Raw genomic sequence first — 21,171 nt, forward strand, 5'->3', positions numbered from 1 at the left:
TATATGTGTATAAGTGTGTAACTATGTGCAGGGTAGGCCAATATGTTCAGCAGGCTCTGCAAGGCAGGGAAGCACCAGGTTAGAGAGATGCTGCCTTCTCCATTTGCCAGGCTCCAGCTGAGATTTTGTTACCAGCGGGTGCCAGGTGGCTCCTTCCCTGCAGCTGGCAGCTAGAGCTCACTCCTGAGTGAGTGTAGGGAGAGACGTCATGACATCTCATCAATAGTTACGAGCGTGAGGAGCTGTTAGACGGCGGGGGGTGCAAGAACGGGGTTTCAGGTAAGTTTAGTATTGTGTGTCTGTCTGTCATTATGTGCAAGGGGCACTACTATTGTGGGCATTGCATAAGGGGCACTACTACTGTGAGCATTGCATAAGGGGTGTCACGGTCCTGTGGGCTGATCCCCCAGATACGCCAATCTGAGAATTGCTGCCCATGCCTTTTACAGGTTACCTCAGCATGTGTGGTTAACTAAACCTGGTAACTGCCACCAGCAGAAGAAGAATATAATAATAAAGCATAAGGTAATCTTCTGCTCTTACCTGCACACACAATTATCAATACTTAGAAAAGTAGGTAACATGAGCCATATGAGGCCTTGGGTCATAAAAACACAGATCCAGAACTAGAATTAATATTTAATTCAAGAATGTCTTCAAAGCTAATGTACACAAGGTAACAAAGAATTTAATAATTTTAAAAAATCACACAATTACTCACACTTTCCAGAAAATAAAATAAAATAATAAAAGGAAGAAAAGAAACCATTCGGGTCACGTAGGATTAAATGGTTCTGGTATGAGGCCTCCCCAGTGACAAACAAGGGATCACCTGTATCCTTCAATAGCCTCATGCAGGATGATCAATGGGTCAGGGTTGACTTACATATTTATTCCTGCTTCTTCCAGGCACCTGTTTAGCTGACTGAAGCTCAGGGTTCCTGGCCATATGAGCAGGGGTTCTTTAATTACACACAAAATCAAAATCGAGTAGTAGCATTATATTGATGAATAGTCACAAACAATATTTAAAATTTTATACACAATATAATAAAAAAAATCACTAAAATCAGTTGGTACATATGCAATTGCAACATTCCATCCTAATGTGGCACCACACAGACACAACACAACAATTTATATCTACTGGACAATTGATTAACCATAGATGGCAGTGTTATTCACTTGCATATAGCTGTGAATGTCCAATAAGTAATAACCAGATAACAGCAAATGACACTTGCGTCAATCATGGGTTGGACTGTCCAAAGCATATTTACCAGATCCTTGTTCCGATAGGGGGATGTCTCCTATTGACATATATTCATATGCTGCATTTGGAGCCCTCCAAAGTTCACGGTATGGACCTTTGTTTGGAATCCAGGAGATGGACAGACAAAATATTCGGGATGATCCCAGTACTGGGTTAAGTCCGGTAAGTAAAGGCAGGTGGTTTAAAGAGCAGTTTGCTGTGTGGAAAGTCACCTAGCAGGTGGAGATGATATCCAGGTCACACTAACATGTTTCGCTGTTCCAAGTTACAGCTTTTTCAACTCTATTTGAAGTTTGGGAAACAGGCCTGGATCAATAAACGTGCCCAGTGACTAGGTGAGGAGATTCACATCTCCGGAGACCGAATGTCTCCATGGTCCATCCATTCTTTTGATCACTGTCCCCAAGCAGAACACAGGGCTCTTAATGGCTGTTTTAGGAAGGGCATGGCCAGGTGTCATATAATTCCACAGACATATTTATTTTATGCCATATACAGTGGAACATGTTCATGGCTGATTCAGGAAGACAGACCTTCTTACAACCTCTCTTGCCCAGCTTCAAAGGGGACTAGTCCAGAGGAGTTTTGTCACCTTTCCACACACCAGACCTCATGCTGATTAGAATACACAGACCCTAGAATGACGCTTACAAATAATTTTTATATACAACTGTACAAGAGGGAAAAATACATGTTATTACCAATACAATATAATTTGCTGTTATGCCCATTCTGTTGTTAAATGAGCTTTTCCGCTACAAGGGGCACAACTACTGAGGACTTTGTGTAAGGGTCAGTGCTACTGTGGGCACTATGTGCTAGGGGCATTACTACTGAGGACTTTGTGTAAGGGGCAGTGCTACTGTGGGCACTATGTGAAAGGGGCACTACTACTGTGGTCATTGTATATGTGGCCCTACTGCTGTGGGCATTGTATAAGGGGCTCTACTGTGGGCAATTTGTATAAGGTGCACTACGTAATTTGAATTGGGGGTACGATTGTGTGACCATGCCCCTTTTATAGTGAGACCACGCTCCTTGGCGCATGCTGTCCCTTTAAAAAAATGGAAGGGAGGGCGCAAATTTATAGTTTGCAGGAGGGGCACCGAACACCCTAGCACTGGCCCTGTTCCTCATACACTTGTTTTATTTAAGAAATCAGTGGTATTTAATAGTACCTAGATATGAGGCTAAATTATTCCTAGCTGCTGGTATTTCACTTTCTCAGGGCATTCTCTCTTCCGTTAGGTAAGCACAGCCCCAAAGAAGAATATACAGAACATTGTACAAATGCTTAAACTCTCTGAACCATTTCCTTTCATCCCTGAAAAGGCTGGGTTTTTTTTTCCTACAAGCAAGGCGTAGAGATCTGCGATGTGAGTCATATTACATTACTCTGTGTGGGTTTATGTATTGACAGCATGCCTATCATTGGATGTAACACAGCACAGTAGACATCTGCGATCCTACAACAAACACACTCTGAGAACCCCGCAGTGACTCCTAATACATTTCATCAGCTTTTCCCATCACTTTTTAAGCTGCCAGAATAAAAATTTAAAAAGTAACACAGACTGTTCTTTGCTCCCAGTACATAATGTGCAGCATAATTAGGTGTGTTAGTCACTTTGTATAAAACACTTTACAGTGTATTTTGTTTTATTCATAATCAAGCATTTTCTTTCCAAGAACATTTTTTCTGACCTCAAAAAAGTATTTATGCAAAATAATTGAACTATATAAACACATCCAAATGGCTGTACACATGATTAAATATGACTACATGTTCCCAGCCCTCAAATGGTTTGTGTATTTAGATAGCTTATTAGTGTTGTATGATGATTGAAATGTCTGAACCCTACTGAGTCTCTTTATAATTCTCACATATTACAGAGGCACAGTTAGCAAATTTGTAGGGGCAAAACCATTATTAAGATTTGATAGTATATAAAAAGGGGAATAAATGTATGATTCATACCTATAGTAATGGAGCCCTGGCGGTACACACAGATCGCCAGCCTGTTAGTAGACTTATGGTTCCCCAATGGTTTTTCATTTTTTCCAAAATGAATTTCAAGCTGGGAGTAAGAAGAGGACCTGCTCTGGATTTGGATGAGCAATTAAATGGGAAAACAAAGGTGTGCAGTAAAATTGTGAAAAATAGCCTTTATTAATCATAAAACACTCCCGTGTTTAATGATTAATAAAATCTATTTTCACAGTTTCAGTTTATTTTACAGTATTTTTTTGCAGGTGGACTACAAGTCCTAGCAGGGCCTGGATATTATTTAAAATCAATTTAGTTCAACTCGCTCATGGTGCACATTTACTAATAGGTGGTTTGTGCAGTGGTTTTGACCTCAAAATAGAAAGATTTACCATTCACATTTGGAGGGCGATTCTAAAACCGCCATCGTTGTTGTATGTCTGAACCCAGAACCGGCACCAGAGAGCTTCCTAGCCAATCCTTACAGTATGTATTGAAAAGGGTGAAACAACCTAAATAATTCCTCATGGGCAGGGCCGGCTCTAGGGGTGTTCGACCTGTGCGGTCGCACAGGGGCGCCACCCATAGAGGGCGCACCCCTCCCCAATATCCTGATTTCAGCTGGACAGTACTGTCCCGCTGTTCCACCCGTGGGCCGAAGTGGCCCCTGGGTGGTCAAATCGGGAGGTTGGGGACCCCGGAGACTCTGAATGGATGCTGCGTGCCATTCAGTAATGGGAGAGGGGCTGGGGTAAGCCCAGCTAGTGAGGCTCCCCCAGCCTGATGTTATTTGGAGGCGGGCACACCTCCTAATAATGTAACGTAGGGGGCGTGACCTATGTTGATTAAGCCACACACCCATTTCTGTCATGCACGTGCGCGGAAATAGGGTGCAGTGAAGAGGGCCAGCACAGGGTGCTCCGACCCCTGGAGCCGGCCCTGCTCATGGGGGCAATATTATTTAATGAATGTATTAAGGAGTCTGTGGTCTCTACAGCATTTCTTAAGTGGTTTGCATAAACTGCCACTTTATAAATATGGCGGTTTCTATGTGTTGCATGTGAAAAATCAGTATGGCAATGTGTAGTATAAGGTTTTGAAAATGGTGGTTTTCTGGTGGTCTAGCCTTATGTTAAATAAACCCCAAATATGACAGATTTGCCAAACTGTCCTTTAGTATATTTTCCCCATGGAGACTTAACTGCAGCAAGGCTGCCTTGTCAGCAATGGCAGATTTTCCCTAGAATGAAATAGATGAAATACTGTATAAAGCTCTGGAATCTGATGCTCTGTGTAGAGGGTTTACAGCGCCAGCTACTGAACACATTTAATACTACAACATCTGTGCTCACCTATACCAGTCGTTAGTGTTCACATATAAGGGTCAATTATATTAGCTGTAAGGGGAAGGGGTAGTTGCCATTGGAACATCACCTCATCTCTCCCCCCTCACAGGATGATCTCACCTCACTGCAAACAAAAATCAGTGAGTCCAGCCAGAACTACTGTAAGTGCAGCACACTTGCAGAGGTGAGATAATTGAAGTGAACCCCATATAATGTATTAGGTTATTATTTATTATGTCCATGTATTGATAAAGCACCAGCATACTCTGCCGCCATTCACACTTGGAAAGAAGAACAATATTTAAATAAAAAAGGAGATAAATGGTAAGACAGCACTGGGCCTCATTCAGCTTGGATTGTAGGTATATGTTCGCACGCAATCGGATGTTTGCATCCTGCGCATGCAAATGCACCACAGTGTGCATGCGCAAACCGGCTGGTGCGATTGCAAAAGTGAACACAGTGGATACGCAGAGCCACAGAGAAATGATTGACAGGAAGTACCATTTGGGGATGGAGAGGGGGGGTGGTCGAAGGAACGCAGATGTGCCCGTGCGTTTGAATGCCGTTACAGGGGCATGCGTAATTAAGCCCCTGTGATTGCATACACAGCAAGAGGTCTACATGGTGACAGGAAGCTTCCCAGGTTGTGAGTCATGTCAAGCTCAACAACAACTGTGCGTATGGGTACAATGTTACTCGATGTTTTCGCTGACTTGCGGATGTATGTAATGGGAAGTGGGTGGCTTTATAAGCTGGTGGGCGTCTTGCTATAGGGCTGCAAACGAATTGCAATCGATGTACGATCACATTAATTTGCATAATTTTGCAACATGCAGGTGCATGCAATTGCAGACTTGCGATCTAAGCTGAATGATGCCCACTGTACACAAGATTACTGTGTAATGTGTTGAAAAAACTAAGTGTTTGTTAATAAGGTTAAGTGTAAATAAATTCATGTTGATTCAGCCAGATTGCAACAGGTAAAAGTGCTTTGTAGGAGTATGTAATCCATTCACACAGCAACACTGGTTTGGGGGTCAGTGGTTTGTTAGAAAACAGAATAAAGTACTTTCCTGAGAACTGGATAGAGGGGTGGTAAACATGTAGCATAACATAGGGGTAGGACATTAACAAGGTGGCTCGGGAATGTAAAGAGGGGAATATTCTACTACAAGTTTAATGATTGGAGGCTAAAGGAAAGTCTTGTGCAAGGGAATTCCTCAGAATGGGTGCAGCCCACCAAAACTGTTGCAAGTAATACCTCTTTTCCACCAAAAACCCAGGTCCAACCTGGGTTTTTGGACATGGTTCCAACCCTGGTCAGACCCAGGTCAGACCCATTTACACTGCACCTTTGATCTGGGTTACAGGTCAGCCCTGTTCACACTGAACTCAGGTCTGCCCTGCTAAACCTGTGAGGTCATAAAATGTGGGAGGTGAATGCTCCACAACCACCAATCCACTCATTTTAGGCATGATCCAGGTCAGATAACCCGGGTTGCACCGTTTACACTGCACCATTACCTGGGTCCATCTTGGGTCCAACCCTGGTAGCTACCTGGGTTGGATTGCAGGGTCACTTGACCCAGGTTATTTTTCAGGGACCCTTTTACACTGAGCTGCGACCCGGGTAGACCCAGTAAAAACCCAGGTTTTTGCTCTGGTGTAAAAGGGGTATAAGTGTCATACACAAAAGCAAGGTAGCTATTATACATACAGTATGATTAGCTTTTTTGGATAGAGTCTACTCACCAGATTGTGGGGAGTATGAAGACTGTCACAGAGGTGATTCCTTCTGTGTTTCTCTCATATAGCCTTACAAAACAGTAATTGGGCCTTATGGATAATAATTACTCCCCTTTTTAATATTACAGTTATTTAGAGATAATACACTAGATACTGTAGCTTTTTTTCTTATATTCATCTAACACATAAGAGGTGGGCCACCATTCTATCAGTGACACTGTGGGAAGGACATAAAAAGATATTCAAAAGGCATTCCAAAGTGTGGATATAATAAGTAGGGAGGGGGGGGTCCAGTCACTCAGAAATCCCCATGTCCTGGCCAGCAGCACAAACCATGACCACAGTGGTATATAATAAAATAATACAATTTTACTTAAACTATGGCTGGAAAATGCAGGGAAAGGGAAAGAGAAAGAATTAAGTTTCAGCACAGGCCCGGTGGTAGCAGCTTCTCCTACCAAGTATGCTGTGTGTGCGGATCGGAGCACTCAATCAGCATACTGGACCAGAGAGTAGCTGTCAGCAAGATGAGACAGGCATCTTACCATGAGGTGGGAGAATGTGTGCTTAGAAATCTCAGTTCTGTCTCCCACTGGCTATTTTACGTATGTATATTCAATATATATCCTTTTCAGCTGCATCTAATGGTATTACATACACTTTGTATAAAGCACTTTGTATAACTTATTAAGTGCTAATTATGCCCTCTTTGTGGACTGTCCATACTCACTCTAAAATGAAGCATTTGGACCCCTCCCCCTGTAGATATCATGCGTTTGCCCCTGATTATGGGGGGAATTCAACTAACTCCCCTGAATTTTATGGGTGTCAAAAAGGGCCGTAGCCTAAGCCTCTAACACCTGAGGCTATTCAATTAGAGCCCCTTGTTCTCATACATTAAATTACTCTGGTAATGGCCATTATCACACAGAATCCAGGATAAGTTCCCGGACCTATGTGCTCACATAGTTGCGGCACCTGTTAACAGGCTATTAATCGGGGATTTCTTTTTGGGTCTGATCGGACTTGAAAATAATTTAATAATTACCTACAGCCTGCAGGCTGCCTTCAGGGCTAATTGAATATTTTGGGGGTAATTAATTAATTCCCCTATATATATACCCAGCTGTAACCATTTGAAGACCTCCTTCTAAAACAGGTACAAATGGAAAACTCCCCCCACACAACACATACAGTGAAACCAAACAAAGCCTTTTATTTCAATATGTGGCTTTCTATACTTAGAAGCAAACTGACAAAATTGTATGATATTTTGATACATCATTTGTTTCATTTGTTGCTGTATGTATTGCATCTGTAAGTTCCTATAATGGAAGATTTAGATCATTTGTTAAAAATTGACACTCACTGCTACTGTATATATAAATTGGATCACTATGAGGACATAACAGCTTTTGTATAGCGCCAGGCAATCACTTTTTCCATTTATTTATGATTTGTGTGCCTGTTTTGGGAAAAAACATAATTCATACATGAGATGGAGCGTTGTATCTGATGTAGGGGGTTTCTAGGGTTTATTGAAACCTGATAACAAATGGTTAAATATCTGGGTGTAAGTTACATGTGTCTGGCATAAACCATGAGCATATGTTACTGGTGCCACACTGCATGCATCATAAAGTAGTTAAAATGTATCCACAATTGCTGCTTTTGTTACTGAAAGCATAATGTGCTTTAGATTTTTGTATAATTGGTTTGCAGAGCCTGAATAATTGCACTAAATTAAGGTTGACACCAATGTGATGTTTATAAAACAAAATAAATGTGTTGATATAATAATAATAATAATAATAATAATAATAATAATAATAATAATATTTAAACCATATTGTGGTAAGTTCAGTCACTGCTAATACCTTGGAGACAAAAAGTGATTGTGAAAATTATACCCAGTATACAAGAGCATTGCAGCAGATGATGTATACAAAATATAGTAGTACGGGAGGGGATGCGGTCATAATCCTGACCTTGGGGAGTCCGGTGCTCAGAATGCCGATGCCAGAGTCCCGACACCTGTCAGACTCCCAGCGCTAGAATCCCGACCGTCGGAATCCCAAAGGTAACTAGCGGGGTTAGGGAGGGTTAGCATTAGGGGGTTAGGGTTAGGCACTACGGGGAGGGTTAGGGTGAGGCACTAAGGGGGGAGGGTTAGGTGTAGGGTGTGGGGAGGGGGAGGTTAGGTTCAGGCACAGGGGAGGGAGGGGTAGGGTAGAGAGAGGGGGAGGATAGGATACCTACTGACAGGTGTCGGTATCCTAACAGGATGTCGGTATCGGGATTCTGATTGCCAGGATCCAGAGAACCGTCATCCTGTACCCAACCCATATGGGAGCTAGTTCACAGCTGCTGGTTTATAAAGTATTTAACATTTCTATTATAATATATTAATTATTATTATACAGAATAGTTACATATTGTTAATATAACATGGAATAAGATATGCTATACAGTCCAACTGCCAATACATACAGTACAGGATATAAAGAATCACATCCATCACACAGAACAAGAGAAGTAGTAATGTGCAGTGTGGATGGCTTTCGGCCATCAGTGGTTAGCATATTTGTTGGTGGATTGTTTTGCCACATGTGGCGGAGGTTCGATGGTTCTCCACCATCGATGGCAGAGATGCAGTAATGTTTATTCCTTGACACAGGAAGGCCCTGCACTTAGTCACACCCCTCATTATGCTGATTAACTTTGACCACTTCTCTGATTGGCCCATCATGATCACTTATCCCAGAGAAGGGATGCCCATCTATGATTCAAACCATCAATGGAAAGCACTGATGACATGACACCATCAATGGTGATCCCTTAAATGGCCATTCCTAATGTGCAGTTGGATCTACATAGGTAGTAAAGCTGGGTACACACCTAAACATTTTCTGTCCAACCATCCAACTAGTTGATTGGTTGGAATGAAAATCTGGTAAGGTATGACAGCAAATGACAATCACCAATTTGCTCCCAAGCACTGGAAAATGGACAAAAAATGTTGTTTGAACAAATTATTTAGATCAAACATTTAACAAACTTGTCTGAGGACCATTTTCATCTATTTTCTGGCATTTAGGAGCAAATTGCTGATCATCATTTACTCCGATACGTTACCAGATTTTCATTCCAACCAATCAACTAGTTGGATGGTTGGACAGAAAATCTTTAGGTGTGTATCCAGCATAAGAGTAGGTACTGCATGCAAAGGTTACTGCGCATTATTTGCTTAATAGAAAAAGACATTGGGTCAAGTGAAATATACTCCTTTTCCACCTAAATTCCAGGTCTGACCGGAGTTGGAACAAAGTTCCTATCCGGATAAGACCCGGAATTTTGCTGGCGCCGACTCTGGATATTCCCGAGTCGGCGCCGCTCACACTGGAGTCGGGTCTGCATAGACCCTCTTTTCTGGAGTGAAAGTGGTCGCTTGGAGTTGACGTCATCTCCAAGCGCCACTGAAGCCGGACCAATCGGCCGGCTAGCAGTGCACTCCAGGTCATCGTGACCCGGAGTGCGCTGTTCTCACAGCAGGGTTTCACGGGCTACGCCCTGCTAGTTACCTGGGTTGGGTTGCCGGGTCACTCGACCCGGCGATCCAACCCTCTCCTCTTTTACACCAGGGAGCTGCCCGGGTTAACCCTTCAAAAACCCGGGATTTAGCTCTGGTGTAAAAGGGGCATTAGGTGCATACTTCAAGAAATTCCGAATTTTTTTTTGTGCACAAAGCATTAGTAAGTGAAAAAGTAGTCAATTTTTTTTTATTTAATTTATTTTATTTAAGGTACAAATGTTGGGACACAGTACAGAACCTCTTATATACCCCTCACAATTTATAATTATGCACTTGGAGGGGTTTAAAAAGCATAATTTGGCCAATAAAGACATGCCATGTTTTAAGTTAATGTGTTTAAACAGCTCAATAATGAGTTAAATTATGTGGGACAGGTATGTGCAGGTGTAAATGATGTGGGACAGGTATGTGAAGGTGTAAATGATGTGGGACAGGTATGTGAAGGTGTAAATGTTGTGGTACAGGTATGTGAAGGTGTAAATTATGTGGGGCAGGTATGTGAAGGTGTAAATTATGTGGGACAGGTATGTGGAGCTGTAAATGATATGGGACAGGTATGTGGAGGTGTAAATGATGTGGGGCAGGTATGTGGAGGTGTAAATTTTGTGTGGCAGGTATGTGGAGGTGTAAATGATGTGGGACAGGTATGTGTAGAGGTGTAAATGATGTGGGGCAGGTATGTGGAGGTGTAAATGATGTGGTACAGGTATGTGAAGGTGTAAATGATGTGGGACAGGTATGTGTAGAGGTGTAAATGATGTGGGGCAGGTATGTGAAGGTGTAAATTATGTGGGGCAGGTATGAGGAGATGTAAATGATCTGGGACAGGTATGTGAAGGTGTAAATGATGTAGGGCAGGTATGTGAAGGTGTAAATGATGTGGGACAGGTATGTGGAGGTGTAAATGATGTGGGACAGGTATGTGGAGGTGTACATGATGTGGGGCAGGTATGTGGAGGTGTAAATTTTGTGTGGCTGGTATGTGGAGGTGTAAATGATGTGGGACAGGTATGTGTACAGGTGTAAATGATGTGGGACAGGTATGTGGAGGTGTAAATGATGTGGGACAGGTATGGGGAGGTGTAAATGATGTGGGACAGGTACAGTATGTGGAGGTGTAAATGATGTGGGACAGGTATGTGGAGGTGTAAATGAAGAGGTATGTGGACGTGTTGTATTGATGGGAGAGGAGTTTTAGAACTTGCAGATGAGAGGTAAAATTGTTTACTTCAACTTTATACAAAATTGTGTAAAAAAAAAACCTGAAAAACAACTATTCATACATTTTTCTGTACTCCAAAATTCTGGAAAGCCTGTAATTTGCTGAAAAATACTTGCCTTCTATCATTTTTCCATCATTAATAAAAATTGCAAAATCAGCCTTTTTGACACCTTTCAAAAACATTCAGGGCTTCATTCAGAGCCACTCGTAAGCGGCCGCTCGTTCGTTCCGAGCGATGTTCGCACATCTGCGCATGCATACGGATTGTAATACGCATGCGCGAACCAGTCAGTACAGCCGAAAATCGTGTGCTCGCTAAATAACGAATGCCTGCTATTTTGAGTGACAGGAGGAGGCGTATGTGGGTGGTAACAGGGGAAGGTGCTTGAAAACAGGGAGTGGAGATCAGAACGCAGGCGTGCCTAAAGGTCAAAACGGGCGTTTTAAGGGTGTGCATAATTATTAAAGCAGCGTCATCGACCACGTCACTTGGTTGTTTTATAGTCAGAACTGCTCGCATGATTGCGGTAGGAAAATCCAACCACAAGAATAGCGAGCAGTTCATACACCGTTCGATGTACTCGATTAATCTAATAAATAGTGGACATGACGTATCATGCGAGCGGCCAGGGGGCGTTTTTTCCAAAATTACGACCGCATGTTTTGTTTGCTCGTTCAGACATAGAGGCGTGAACAGACCGCAAAGAGCGAACGGTTAATTTAAATAGCCACCCCCTTTTTCTGAACGAGCGAGCGCAAATAGCGTCCGGCTCTGAATCAGACCCTCAGTCATATGCTTATGGCCACTAACAGCATTCTATATTGTCCTGCTATCTCAGTTGTCACTTTTGGGGGGACCAGGGTGTTTCCATACTATTTCATGCACTTCTCCCAGGTTTCTTTTTGTAGAAAAGTCACACACCCCCGCTGCAAGTTCTGTAAATTGGTATTTATAATTGTATCTCGCATTTCTCGGTTGCTCACATTTGTGCGATGTGATGTATGCAAGCTTCATAAAACAAACTCACTTTTGCAAACTCGCTCCTAATTGGATTGAGCAAATTGAGAATTTCATCTCACAAAACAAGAGTTGTAGGATTATGCATTTACCCTGAATTGAGCATGAAAACAGATGCTGGGAATTACAGTACAACTAGTGTCCAGGACAAGAAAACTGGTTTTATACAGTTGTCAAAATAAGAGTGACTGAAAAAACTACAACCGACTACTAGAGGGCATTGCAACAGTAATAAATACACACTGAAGTCATTTCTGCAGGAGATATTCCACCTTTCCTTGCAGCACGCCTCCTTATGAGTTCTCATTTGGCTAATAATAACCCTGATGACCTATAACAGTGTGAACAGGGGTAAGATAGTAGCAGTTACACATTACTACTCCAGGTGAGTGAGTGCAGTCATTCCACATGACACGTGTCAGCTTTTTACTATTGTTGACACGTTTGCATTAACAAACAAAGCAAGCAAAAGAAAAGTCAGCTTTGCAGGAAAAGCAAGGCCAGCCTATGAGAGGTGACTAATCAGGAGAGTCCTCTGTGAAAACGCCTTTATCTTGAAATTTGGCTTCCCGCTGTCTTTCTCATGCCAGGAAAACAGCCCTTTAATGAACTCAAAGTACCACAGCACCCTCCTGACGCTGCTGATACACGAGCTAATTGAGCTCTCCTATTGGCTAGGGATTATATTGGAGCAGATATTTCTGACACCCCAGCTATATATATATACCTTAGCAAAATGCAAACTTTTTCAAAAGGAGAAATAGCTGCTAAACGCTGGGGTCTAACACTTCATGCACTATGGCAGCAAAAATCAAAGCAGAGCAAATGTGGATGATGCTGAAGTCGAGGTGCATAAGTGCCCATCACAGCATCCCCAATGCTTCAGTATGTGACATGAAAACTCAGGGGCTCCCTGCACAAACGTCCTGCCCACACTCCCTGTCCTCACTACCAGGACCCACCAACTGGCCACTTCTGGGGAGCCTTGTGGATATATTAAGAAAAGGAGGACTGAGAAGACAACACCAAGCACTGGTAAATACCAATAGAATCACATCCAATATTACCCTGGGCTCCCTTATAGTTCTATGTAAAGAGGAGATGTGCTGCTGTCCCCTCTGGTATTGAAGAGGTTAACAGAGTCTCTCTCTCTCTCCCCCCCCCCCCCCCCTTGGAATAGAGGGAAAAAACTTGACAATCACTGTCACCTTCAGGGGTTAATTACTGACAGAGAGATTTTATGTTCCATAGTTTGTCATTTGATCATGAGTCTTGGAAAGATGAAATAGTTACAAAACAGAGAGTGCATTTCTGGATTTTAATTCCTAGGACACCCGAGTACAATATATGGGCAGATGTACTAGGCTCTGGAGAGTGATAAACTTCCAACCAATCAGCACCTAACTGTCATTTTTCAAACACAGCCTGTAACATGACACTTAGGAGCTGAGGGGCTGGTACTTTATCTCTCCACTTTATCACTTTCTAGCGCTTAGTATATCTCCCATGGCTGGAAAATGTTATTTTAGAAAGCCACACTGTGAGGATGATCATATCAGAGAGAAGATCCTACTACAAAGTTGTATCCTGGTTCTATGAATATGAATGAAATGTAACAAGAGATGGTTGATGGGTTGTGATTTCAGGCAAGTTACCACAAGCGCTTTGGGAAGATTTTCCGCATGAAGCTAGGATCCTTTGATTCCGTGCACATTGGAGCACCATGTCTTTTAGAAGCTCTGTATAGAGAGGAGAGCAATTATCCAAAGAGACTGGAGATCAAGCCATGGAAAGCTTACAGGGACTATCGGGATGAAGCCTACGGACTCCTTATACTGTGAGTAAATCTTCCTATGTAGGGATACAGCAATAATGCATGCAGTATATATTGTGTTAATTTGTACCATTTAGACTCTTAAGGTTAAGGCGGGTATCCACTTGTAGATATACAAACGAGAGCACGATTACGACACTGCAGTCGTGCTCTCGTTTGTATAGCTAGTGATGTGCCTAGACTGAACGATCACTCGTTCAGTCCCGGCACATCCCTCATCCCCGCACATGCTGAACCTGACGAGATCGTCAGGTTGACCAGCATGTAGGAGCGATGTCGGATGTCGGAAGCGACCAGCGGGCACGTGCATAGCTGGTCGCTTCCGACCAAAATATGCCCGATGCATGCGCGATTTGCAAGCGATCGCACGATAACTCCGTCATTATCGTGCAATCACTTGGCTAAATCGCTAAGTGGATACCCCCCTTTACTCTTTAGCCTCATTTGAATCTTGCTTTAGCAATTTGCAGACTATTAGCATAATACTGTCTATTGAGCTGAGGTTCCCAAACTCTTTCCCCAAGGCATCCTAACTGTCCTGGTTTTAGGGATATCTGTGGTTGTGCACAGGTGGTAATCCAAATGAATGAGGTACTAATTAAGTCACCTGTGCACAACAATGGATATCCTTACAACTTGGACTGTTAGGGTGCCTTGAGGACAGAGTATGAGAACCACTGCTCTAGAGACCTGCAGAGTTTTGTGCAGATGCATATTATTATATTCTGCAGGGCATCTCATACTTACAAATGAGGAATATTTCTAAAACGTGACCTATATCTGTCCATACAGTACAAAGGGATCATGTTTCAACAAGTATACACTTTCCCTGCCTTCTTTTATGCAGCCTCATCATACTCGTGGATACGTAATTTTATTAATAGTCATAACTTATTTAATTGCTGTGCCATCTCTTTATGCACCTTTCGCCTAGTCATGAACTGGCAATCTGGCATAGTGTCTGGTGTGCCTGAGTTCATTAGTGGCTTGCACTCCCTAAATCAGATTACTAGCCCCACTTTTAATAAGCTGCTGTTGTAGTATTGAGTTGCAGTTAATTACTCTATACTAAAATAATAATTTTTGCATCAAATTCTAACCACCTGCATCATTTCATATGGTGAAATATTGTACATAGGAGCTGATTCAGCACGGATCTGAGCTGCGTAATCGCACATAATGAAGCTGCAAAAATATGCTAATGTCTGCCACCACTCAGCCAGCATAGAAACGCCCACTACTGCTATCTCACATCCGTAATACATCAGTATACTGCGTATACATCGGTAACAATGAAGCACATCAGCCCCTCACACGCAATTTCTGCAACTGGTCAGACCTGCTGTAATTGTAAGTCTCATCGCACGCAGTGATTACACAAGCAGCGTAGGCAATCGCAGTGGCTAATTTATGCATGTCCATGCAACGGCTTTCGAACAGACAAGCACCTCTGCGTTTCTGCAACCACTCCCCCGTCACCACCCCCAAAACACTCACTGCCTGTCACTCACTCTGCGATGGATTCCTATGTGCGTGCGCGGTACTTAACGATCGGCCGATCTGCGTAGTAGTTGCAGTAGCATACACTGCAGAATCAGGCCCATATTCAGGTGTTCTAACTATACATAGACACATTAAACTTCATGACTTTGTCACTGTCACTCTTTTGACTACATCCCGTTATTTCAGTTGTCTATGTTATGAGAATGCCGACACATTGCCTGTCGACATTATGAATGTCGATATTGTAATTGCCAACCTTTTGACTTAATCCTGTTCTGGTCCCTAAACCAGAAATGCATGTTGTATAATGAATATCTGTGCCATGATTATTAATATATAGGCCCCTATGTCACTTTATAGTGTATCACATATCTCACATCTCATTATAGAACAAGTCAGGGAGTTCCATCAGTTAGAGGTTGGATTTAACTAGCAAATGTTGATTTGGGCAGATAACTGGAAATGAGAAATCACCTGTCTTCTCCATACTTTATGGAAGTGCAGGTCATAGCCTTTAGCTGGGAGGGTATTTTGGGACTTATAATTCCACAACAGTTGCAAGCAAGACCCTTTAGCTGGAATTGTAAATTGTAGGGCCTGATTGAGTGCATGCAATTCTGCCTGAGAACGGATCTTGCGATTTATAGCAGACTGGGCATGTAATTTAAGGCAAGTTCTCCGACCTCCTGAAGAAACAGAAGGTAGGAGAACATGACGGGAAGAAAAAAAATGTTCTTTTAGGGCTCAACAACCTTGAACCCTGTGGTTTTCCTGGATAACAACCATAGGATTTATAAGTGCTTTTGTGAAAAGAGAACCACATCCTATTTTTACTATAACCTGTTGGCATGCTAGCAATTGAGCACTTATGGCCGAAGCTCCTGTGTACTGCCATGTGACATGATACAATAGCGTGCTGGAGCTGGGTGATTACTGTGGTTTCAGTTTCCCTTCCAGAGGATCAGTCTAACCATCTGTACTAGGTAATGGAAGTATTAGCACACCTTACTCATCTGCCAATCATTTCACCTTTTTGTTTTATTTTGTTTTCAGTTGACAGAAATTCCTGTAGAGTTGACAATAGAACAACTAAAATGTCAAATGACTGTTAATCTGATATTAAACAATTTGTCACAGAGCAGATGAATTTTAGCCATAACTACAATAACTATTTGATTTTAATTATATCTAGAGTTGTCTCAGCAATTATTATTATTATTATTATTATTATCCTTTATTTATATGGCACCACAAGGGTTCCGCAGCGCCTCACAAAGTACAGTAACAAATGAGCAAACTCATAAAACAGCGACTTACAGTACAAGACAATACAGAATAAGAACATAGGGCCTGATTCAGACCCACTCGCGAGCGGCTGTCCGCTCGCAAGTGGGTCGATGGTCTGCACTGCGCATGCGCACGACGGAGGGAGCTCTGTCGTGCGCATGCGCGAGACGCGACGAGCGAAGGACTTTCCTTCGCTCGTTGTATCTGATCAAAGGGGGTGTGCTGTCGATGTTGATTGACAGCACGCCCCCTTTGGTGGGCGTGCCGGGGGCGTGCCTCCCAGACGGGGGCGTTCCCAAGGGAACGCCTACCGTCAGAAGCCGGCCCCACTGACATCACTAGTGATGTCAGTGGGAGTGATTTTGGCTCTGATAGAGCCAAAATCACTCTGGGCCTTGCGGTTGAGAAACTCAACCCAAGGCTTCGGCTCGCAGTGGCGATGGTCGCGATGGTCAAGCGACCCACAGCTATACGAGCGTCCAGGAGGACGCTCCATAATTATGGAGCTGGGCCCTGATTCAGAGCGAGCGCTCTGGTCAGAGCGTCCGGCTCTGAATCAGGGCCATAGTTTGAAGCATTAGTGTGTACTTTACGTCTGGTGGCAATTTTTAATGTGCTGCCTGTTCATCCTCCTCTTTTGTCAATGTATTTGGCGAAAAGCATAGGGAATTAATAGTACTAAGGCCGGCTACATACTTGGCCGATATCGGCACGATTTGTCATTTCGGCACAACAAATCGTGCATATAGGCTAGTGTGTATGCACTATTGTGCGTCCCGCTGGTTGTTTGCGACGTCTTCCGGTCGATATCGCATGCAATTAAATGCTAGACGTGTAGTGTGTACAGCCAACTGGACGACCAGAAGATATGTTGCCACTGATCATATGGTGCCACTGATCATTTTAGTGTGTATGGGAGCAGCAATAAATCATATATGATCAAACGATACAAAATATCATTCGGTCGTATGCAATATTGCACAGTGTGTACGCTCCATATCGTATGTTCTGGTCTCAAGGGAAATTGGCTGTAAAATCGGGCCAATTACAGGTCATTTGGTGTGTACCCACCCTAAGAAAAACTGCAGGGACAGAAGTAGCTAGCAAGTTATGAGATTTTCACTTCCAGTCCCAAATTACTCCCAACAGGGCATGATTTCTGGATTTCTTAAATCATGCACTGGTGAGTTCATCCGTTTTACTGGATCAGTAGTTATCCCACCTTTTCCCACAAACAGAAATCCTGAAAACAAGACATGTTGGGGTACTTTAATTGTAGGGTCTATGTACTAAGTCTATAGGGCAGATGTACTAAGCTCTGGAAAGTGATAAACTACCAACCAATCAGCTCCTAACTGTCCTTTTTCAAACGCAGCCTGTAAGATGACAGGATCTGAGTGGCTGGTAGTTTATCACCACCCACAGCATATACGAGCATGCAGGATGATGGTCGCGTTGGTCTTGACCATCGTGACCATCGCCACTGCGTGCAGAAGCCTGCGGTTGAGTTTCTCAATCGCAAGGCCAGGAGTGATTTTGGCTCTATCAGAGCCAAAATCACTCCCACTGACATCACTAGTGATGTCAGTGGGGCCGGCTTCTGACGGTAGGCATTCCCTTGGGAACGCCTCCGTCTGGCAGGCACGCCCCCGGCACGCCCACCAAAGGGGGCGTGCTGTCAATCAACATCGACAGCACGCCCCCTTTGATCAGACACTACGAGCGAAGGAAAGTCCTTCCTCCCTCCGTCGTGCGCATGCGCAGTGCAGACCATCGACCCACTTGCGAGCGGACAGCAGCTCGCGAGTGGGTCTGAATCAGGGCCATAGACCCCTGTATTTGAAAACAATTGAGCTAATGCAACAGTCATCAGATTTGGTGTGTATTTGCACCAACCACTGATAAAGAACTGACAGGCATATCTGTTTTTCCGTCCAGGTCTGCCTCAGTGCGCAGTTATGCAAACATAACCTTAAAGTACTTGGTATGCATTTACCCACACCCCCTCCCCCTTGAAATGGCATCACACAGGAGCCGCATCACTTGAGTAGTAGGTCTCGGAGCAACAAGAACAAGGTAAGTGTGGGGGCTGGCTGGGGCTGGAGACACAGAAGGGGTGCCTTGGCTGGAGACACAGAAGGGGGGCTGGCTGGGGGGACACAAAAGGGGGCTTGCTGTAACTGGAGAGTTGCAGAAACACGGGGGGGAGGGGCTGCCTATTTTGTCAGCACCAGGCCCAACAATTTCTGATGGCAGCCCTGCCCACAACTCTGGGCAGTGTAAGGAGGTGCAAGTATCAAGTCTGAGTATGGACCTTGGAATACACTTTTTCTTGTAAGCTCGCGCTGCAGATATTATAATACATACAGTAAGTGGGTGTACACCGAACTCAGCTGGGCCATGTGTGTTTTAATCATGATTTCTTACTGTGCTAAGCTGTTTTTTGCTCCAATGGTGATTCTGGATCACACTTGTCAACTTTCCATATTTCCTCTATGGGAAAAGCCCGGAGAGAAGATGCACGTGGGCGGAGATGGGGGCAGGACCAAGCTATCTGTGCCACTAGGTTACGCCCCCTTCTCGAGAAAATGCTGAAAGTCACGCACATTTAAATAGAGGATGGAGCCAAATGATGTGATTATCATATAATCGAGCCATTAGGCCCTGCCCCCTACTTACGGAATGCAGATTCCCAGTAAGCTTCTCCCCATTCTGCACACTTCACTAGGAAGTTGGCGGGAGTCAAAAGAAGTGCATATTCCTCTGGGGGTGCGGGGGGCTACCTAAAAAAAAAAAAAAAAAAAGGGAGCCTCAGCAGGTTCTGGGAGAGTAGACACCTTTTTCATGTGTACCTTTATTCATTTCAATTATCAAAATTATTATCTTTTAATATCTGTGACTATGTGCTTCAGTGGACTTCATATAGTTTCTTCCAATTTAACACAAGCATCTTAAAGGGACATGAAAACTAATAGATGTATTACAGCAAAATAGTACACTTTAATTTAATAATTAAACCAGACTATGCTGTAGACCCTTAAACAGATAACCGTAACTTCCTCTTCAGGATTTTATGTTGTCTGGTCTATTAAAATGTGACATGTAGTCAGATAAGCAGCCACCTCGTCAAAATTATGAGGACATGTAATGGATATGTATGATGTAGGGCGCTGTAGTGAACTATGGGCTTGATTCAGGTTTGGAAATAAATGAAAGAGCAATTAACACCTAAACATCCTGTTGCAATGCAAGGAGTGCAAATACATTTTTTTTTTTTGCGTGTGGGGTAAATACTGGTTGCTTTTGCATGTAGCTCACAAATGCTGGAAAGCTTTATTTTTACCCTGCAATTTACATTTCAGTTTGGACACACCCCTCCCAAATCTAAAGGCCCCCATACATCAGTAATGCATTGTCAATTACCCGGTCTTTAGACACCGGATCTGGGCTTCGGTGAAATCAAACATGTTAGATTTCAATGATTTGCCGATCAGGGTCAAAATATGATCGTGATAAGAAAATAGTTTTTTTTTTTTTTTTTTTTTAACCTGTATAATTTAAAATTCCCAGACGGATCGGCGACAAGCAATGGCTGCCAGTCAGCGGTTTCAGTCTGATTAGGTGATCGGTGAATCGCCTGGCGGAAGTATGGGGCCTTTGAATCTCTCTGCACTTTTTAAATCTGCCCCACTTGCAGTGTAACATGGTTTTACCCGAAAATGCACAGTTACTTGCTATTTCTTACTCTTTTTCCAAATCTGAATCAGGACCTATGATTTATACAGTATAGTCTATTTTGTTTTGCTACTAAACAATAACTACAGCTAAAACCTCTTTATTTATTTTACACAAATCTCAGAATATCTAATACAACCAAAAAGAAATTGATCTTGTGCACCATTTTTAACATTATTATAGTTACTTATTATTTCCTCTTTTAATACAGAATAATTATCTACAGTACATATTTTGCAATACTTGTTTATATGACCAACTTGCACCAAAGTTTTCCCCATGTGGCCAGTCCTTGCACTCAATAAAATATTAATTTAACCAAAATTTCTAAATTATTATTTTTTTAAATGGTTGGAGCCCTAAATGCACACTACTTGTAAGTCAAGTACTCCCCAAGCAATTGCATAATTTACACAAGTTGGAAGGGAAACTTACCACATGATGTAAACATGAAATTATTGCTTTTCTGTATTAGGTTCTAATAAATATGCTGGCTAGATTGAGGGGTCTATTTACTAAGCCTTGGAGAGAGATAAAGTTGATGGTGATAAAGTACCAACCAATCTGCTCCTAACTGTCAATGAACAAGCTATGTTTGAAAAATGATAGGAGCTGATTGGTTGGT

General features: G+C 42.9%; 1 protein-coding gene across 1 annotated transcript in view; it reads left to right on the plus strand.

The window, feature by feature from the left end:
• Window positions 1-12,727: 12,727 nt before the first annotated feature.
• CYP24A1 (cytochrome P450 family 24 subfamily A member 1) overlaps window positions 12,728-21,171 on the plus strand; it is a 31,736-nt gene continuing 23,292 nt past the window's right edge. The window contains exons 1-2 of the mRNA XM_088458062.1: window positions 12,728-13,222; window positions 13,834-14,024. Coding sequence (XP_088314188.1) covers window positions 12,986-13,222; window positions 13,834-14,024 — 428 coding nt within the window. The 5' untranslated portion in view covers window positions 12,728-12,985. The remainder of the gene's footprint in view (window positions 13,223-13,833; window positions 14,025-21,171) is intronic.

The sequence above is a fragment of the Taudactylus pleione genome, unplaced genomic scaffold (genome assembly GCF_031769625.1).
Source record: "Taudactylus pleione unplaced genomic scaffold, aTauple2 ptg000803l, whole genome shotgun sequence".
Classification (NCBI taxonomy): Eukaryota; Metazoa; Chordata; class Amphibia; order Anura; family Myobatrachidae; genus Taudactylus; species Taudactylus pleione.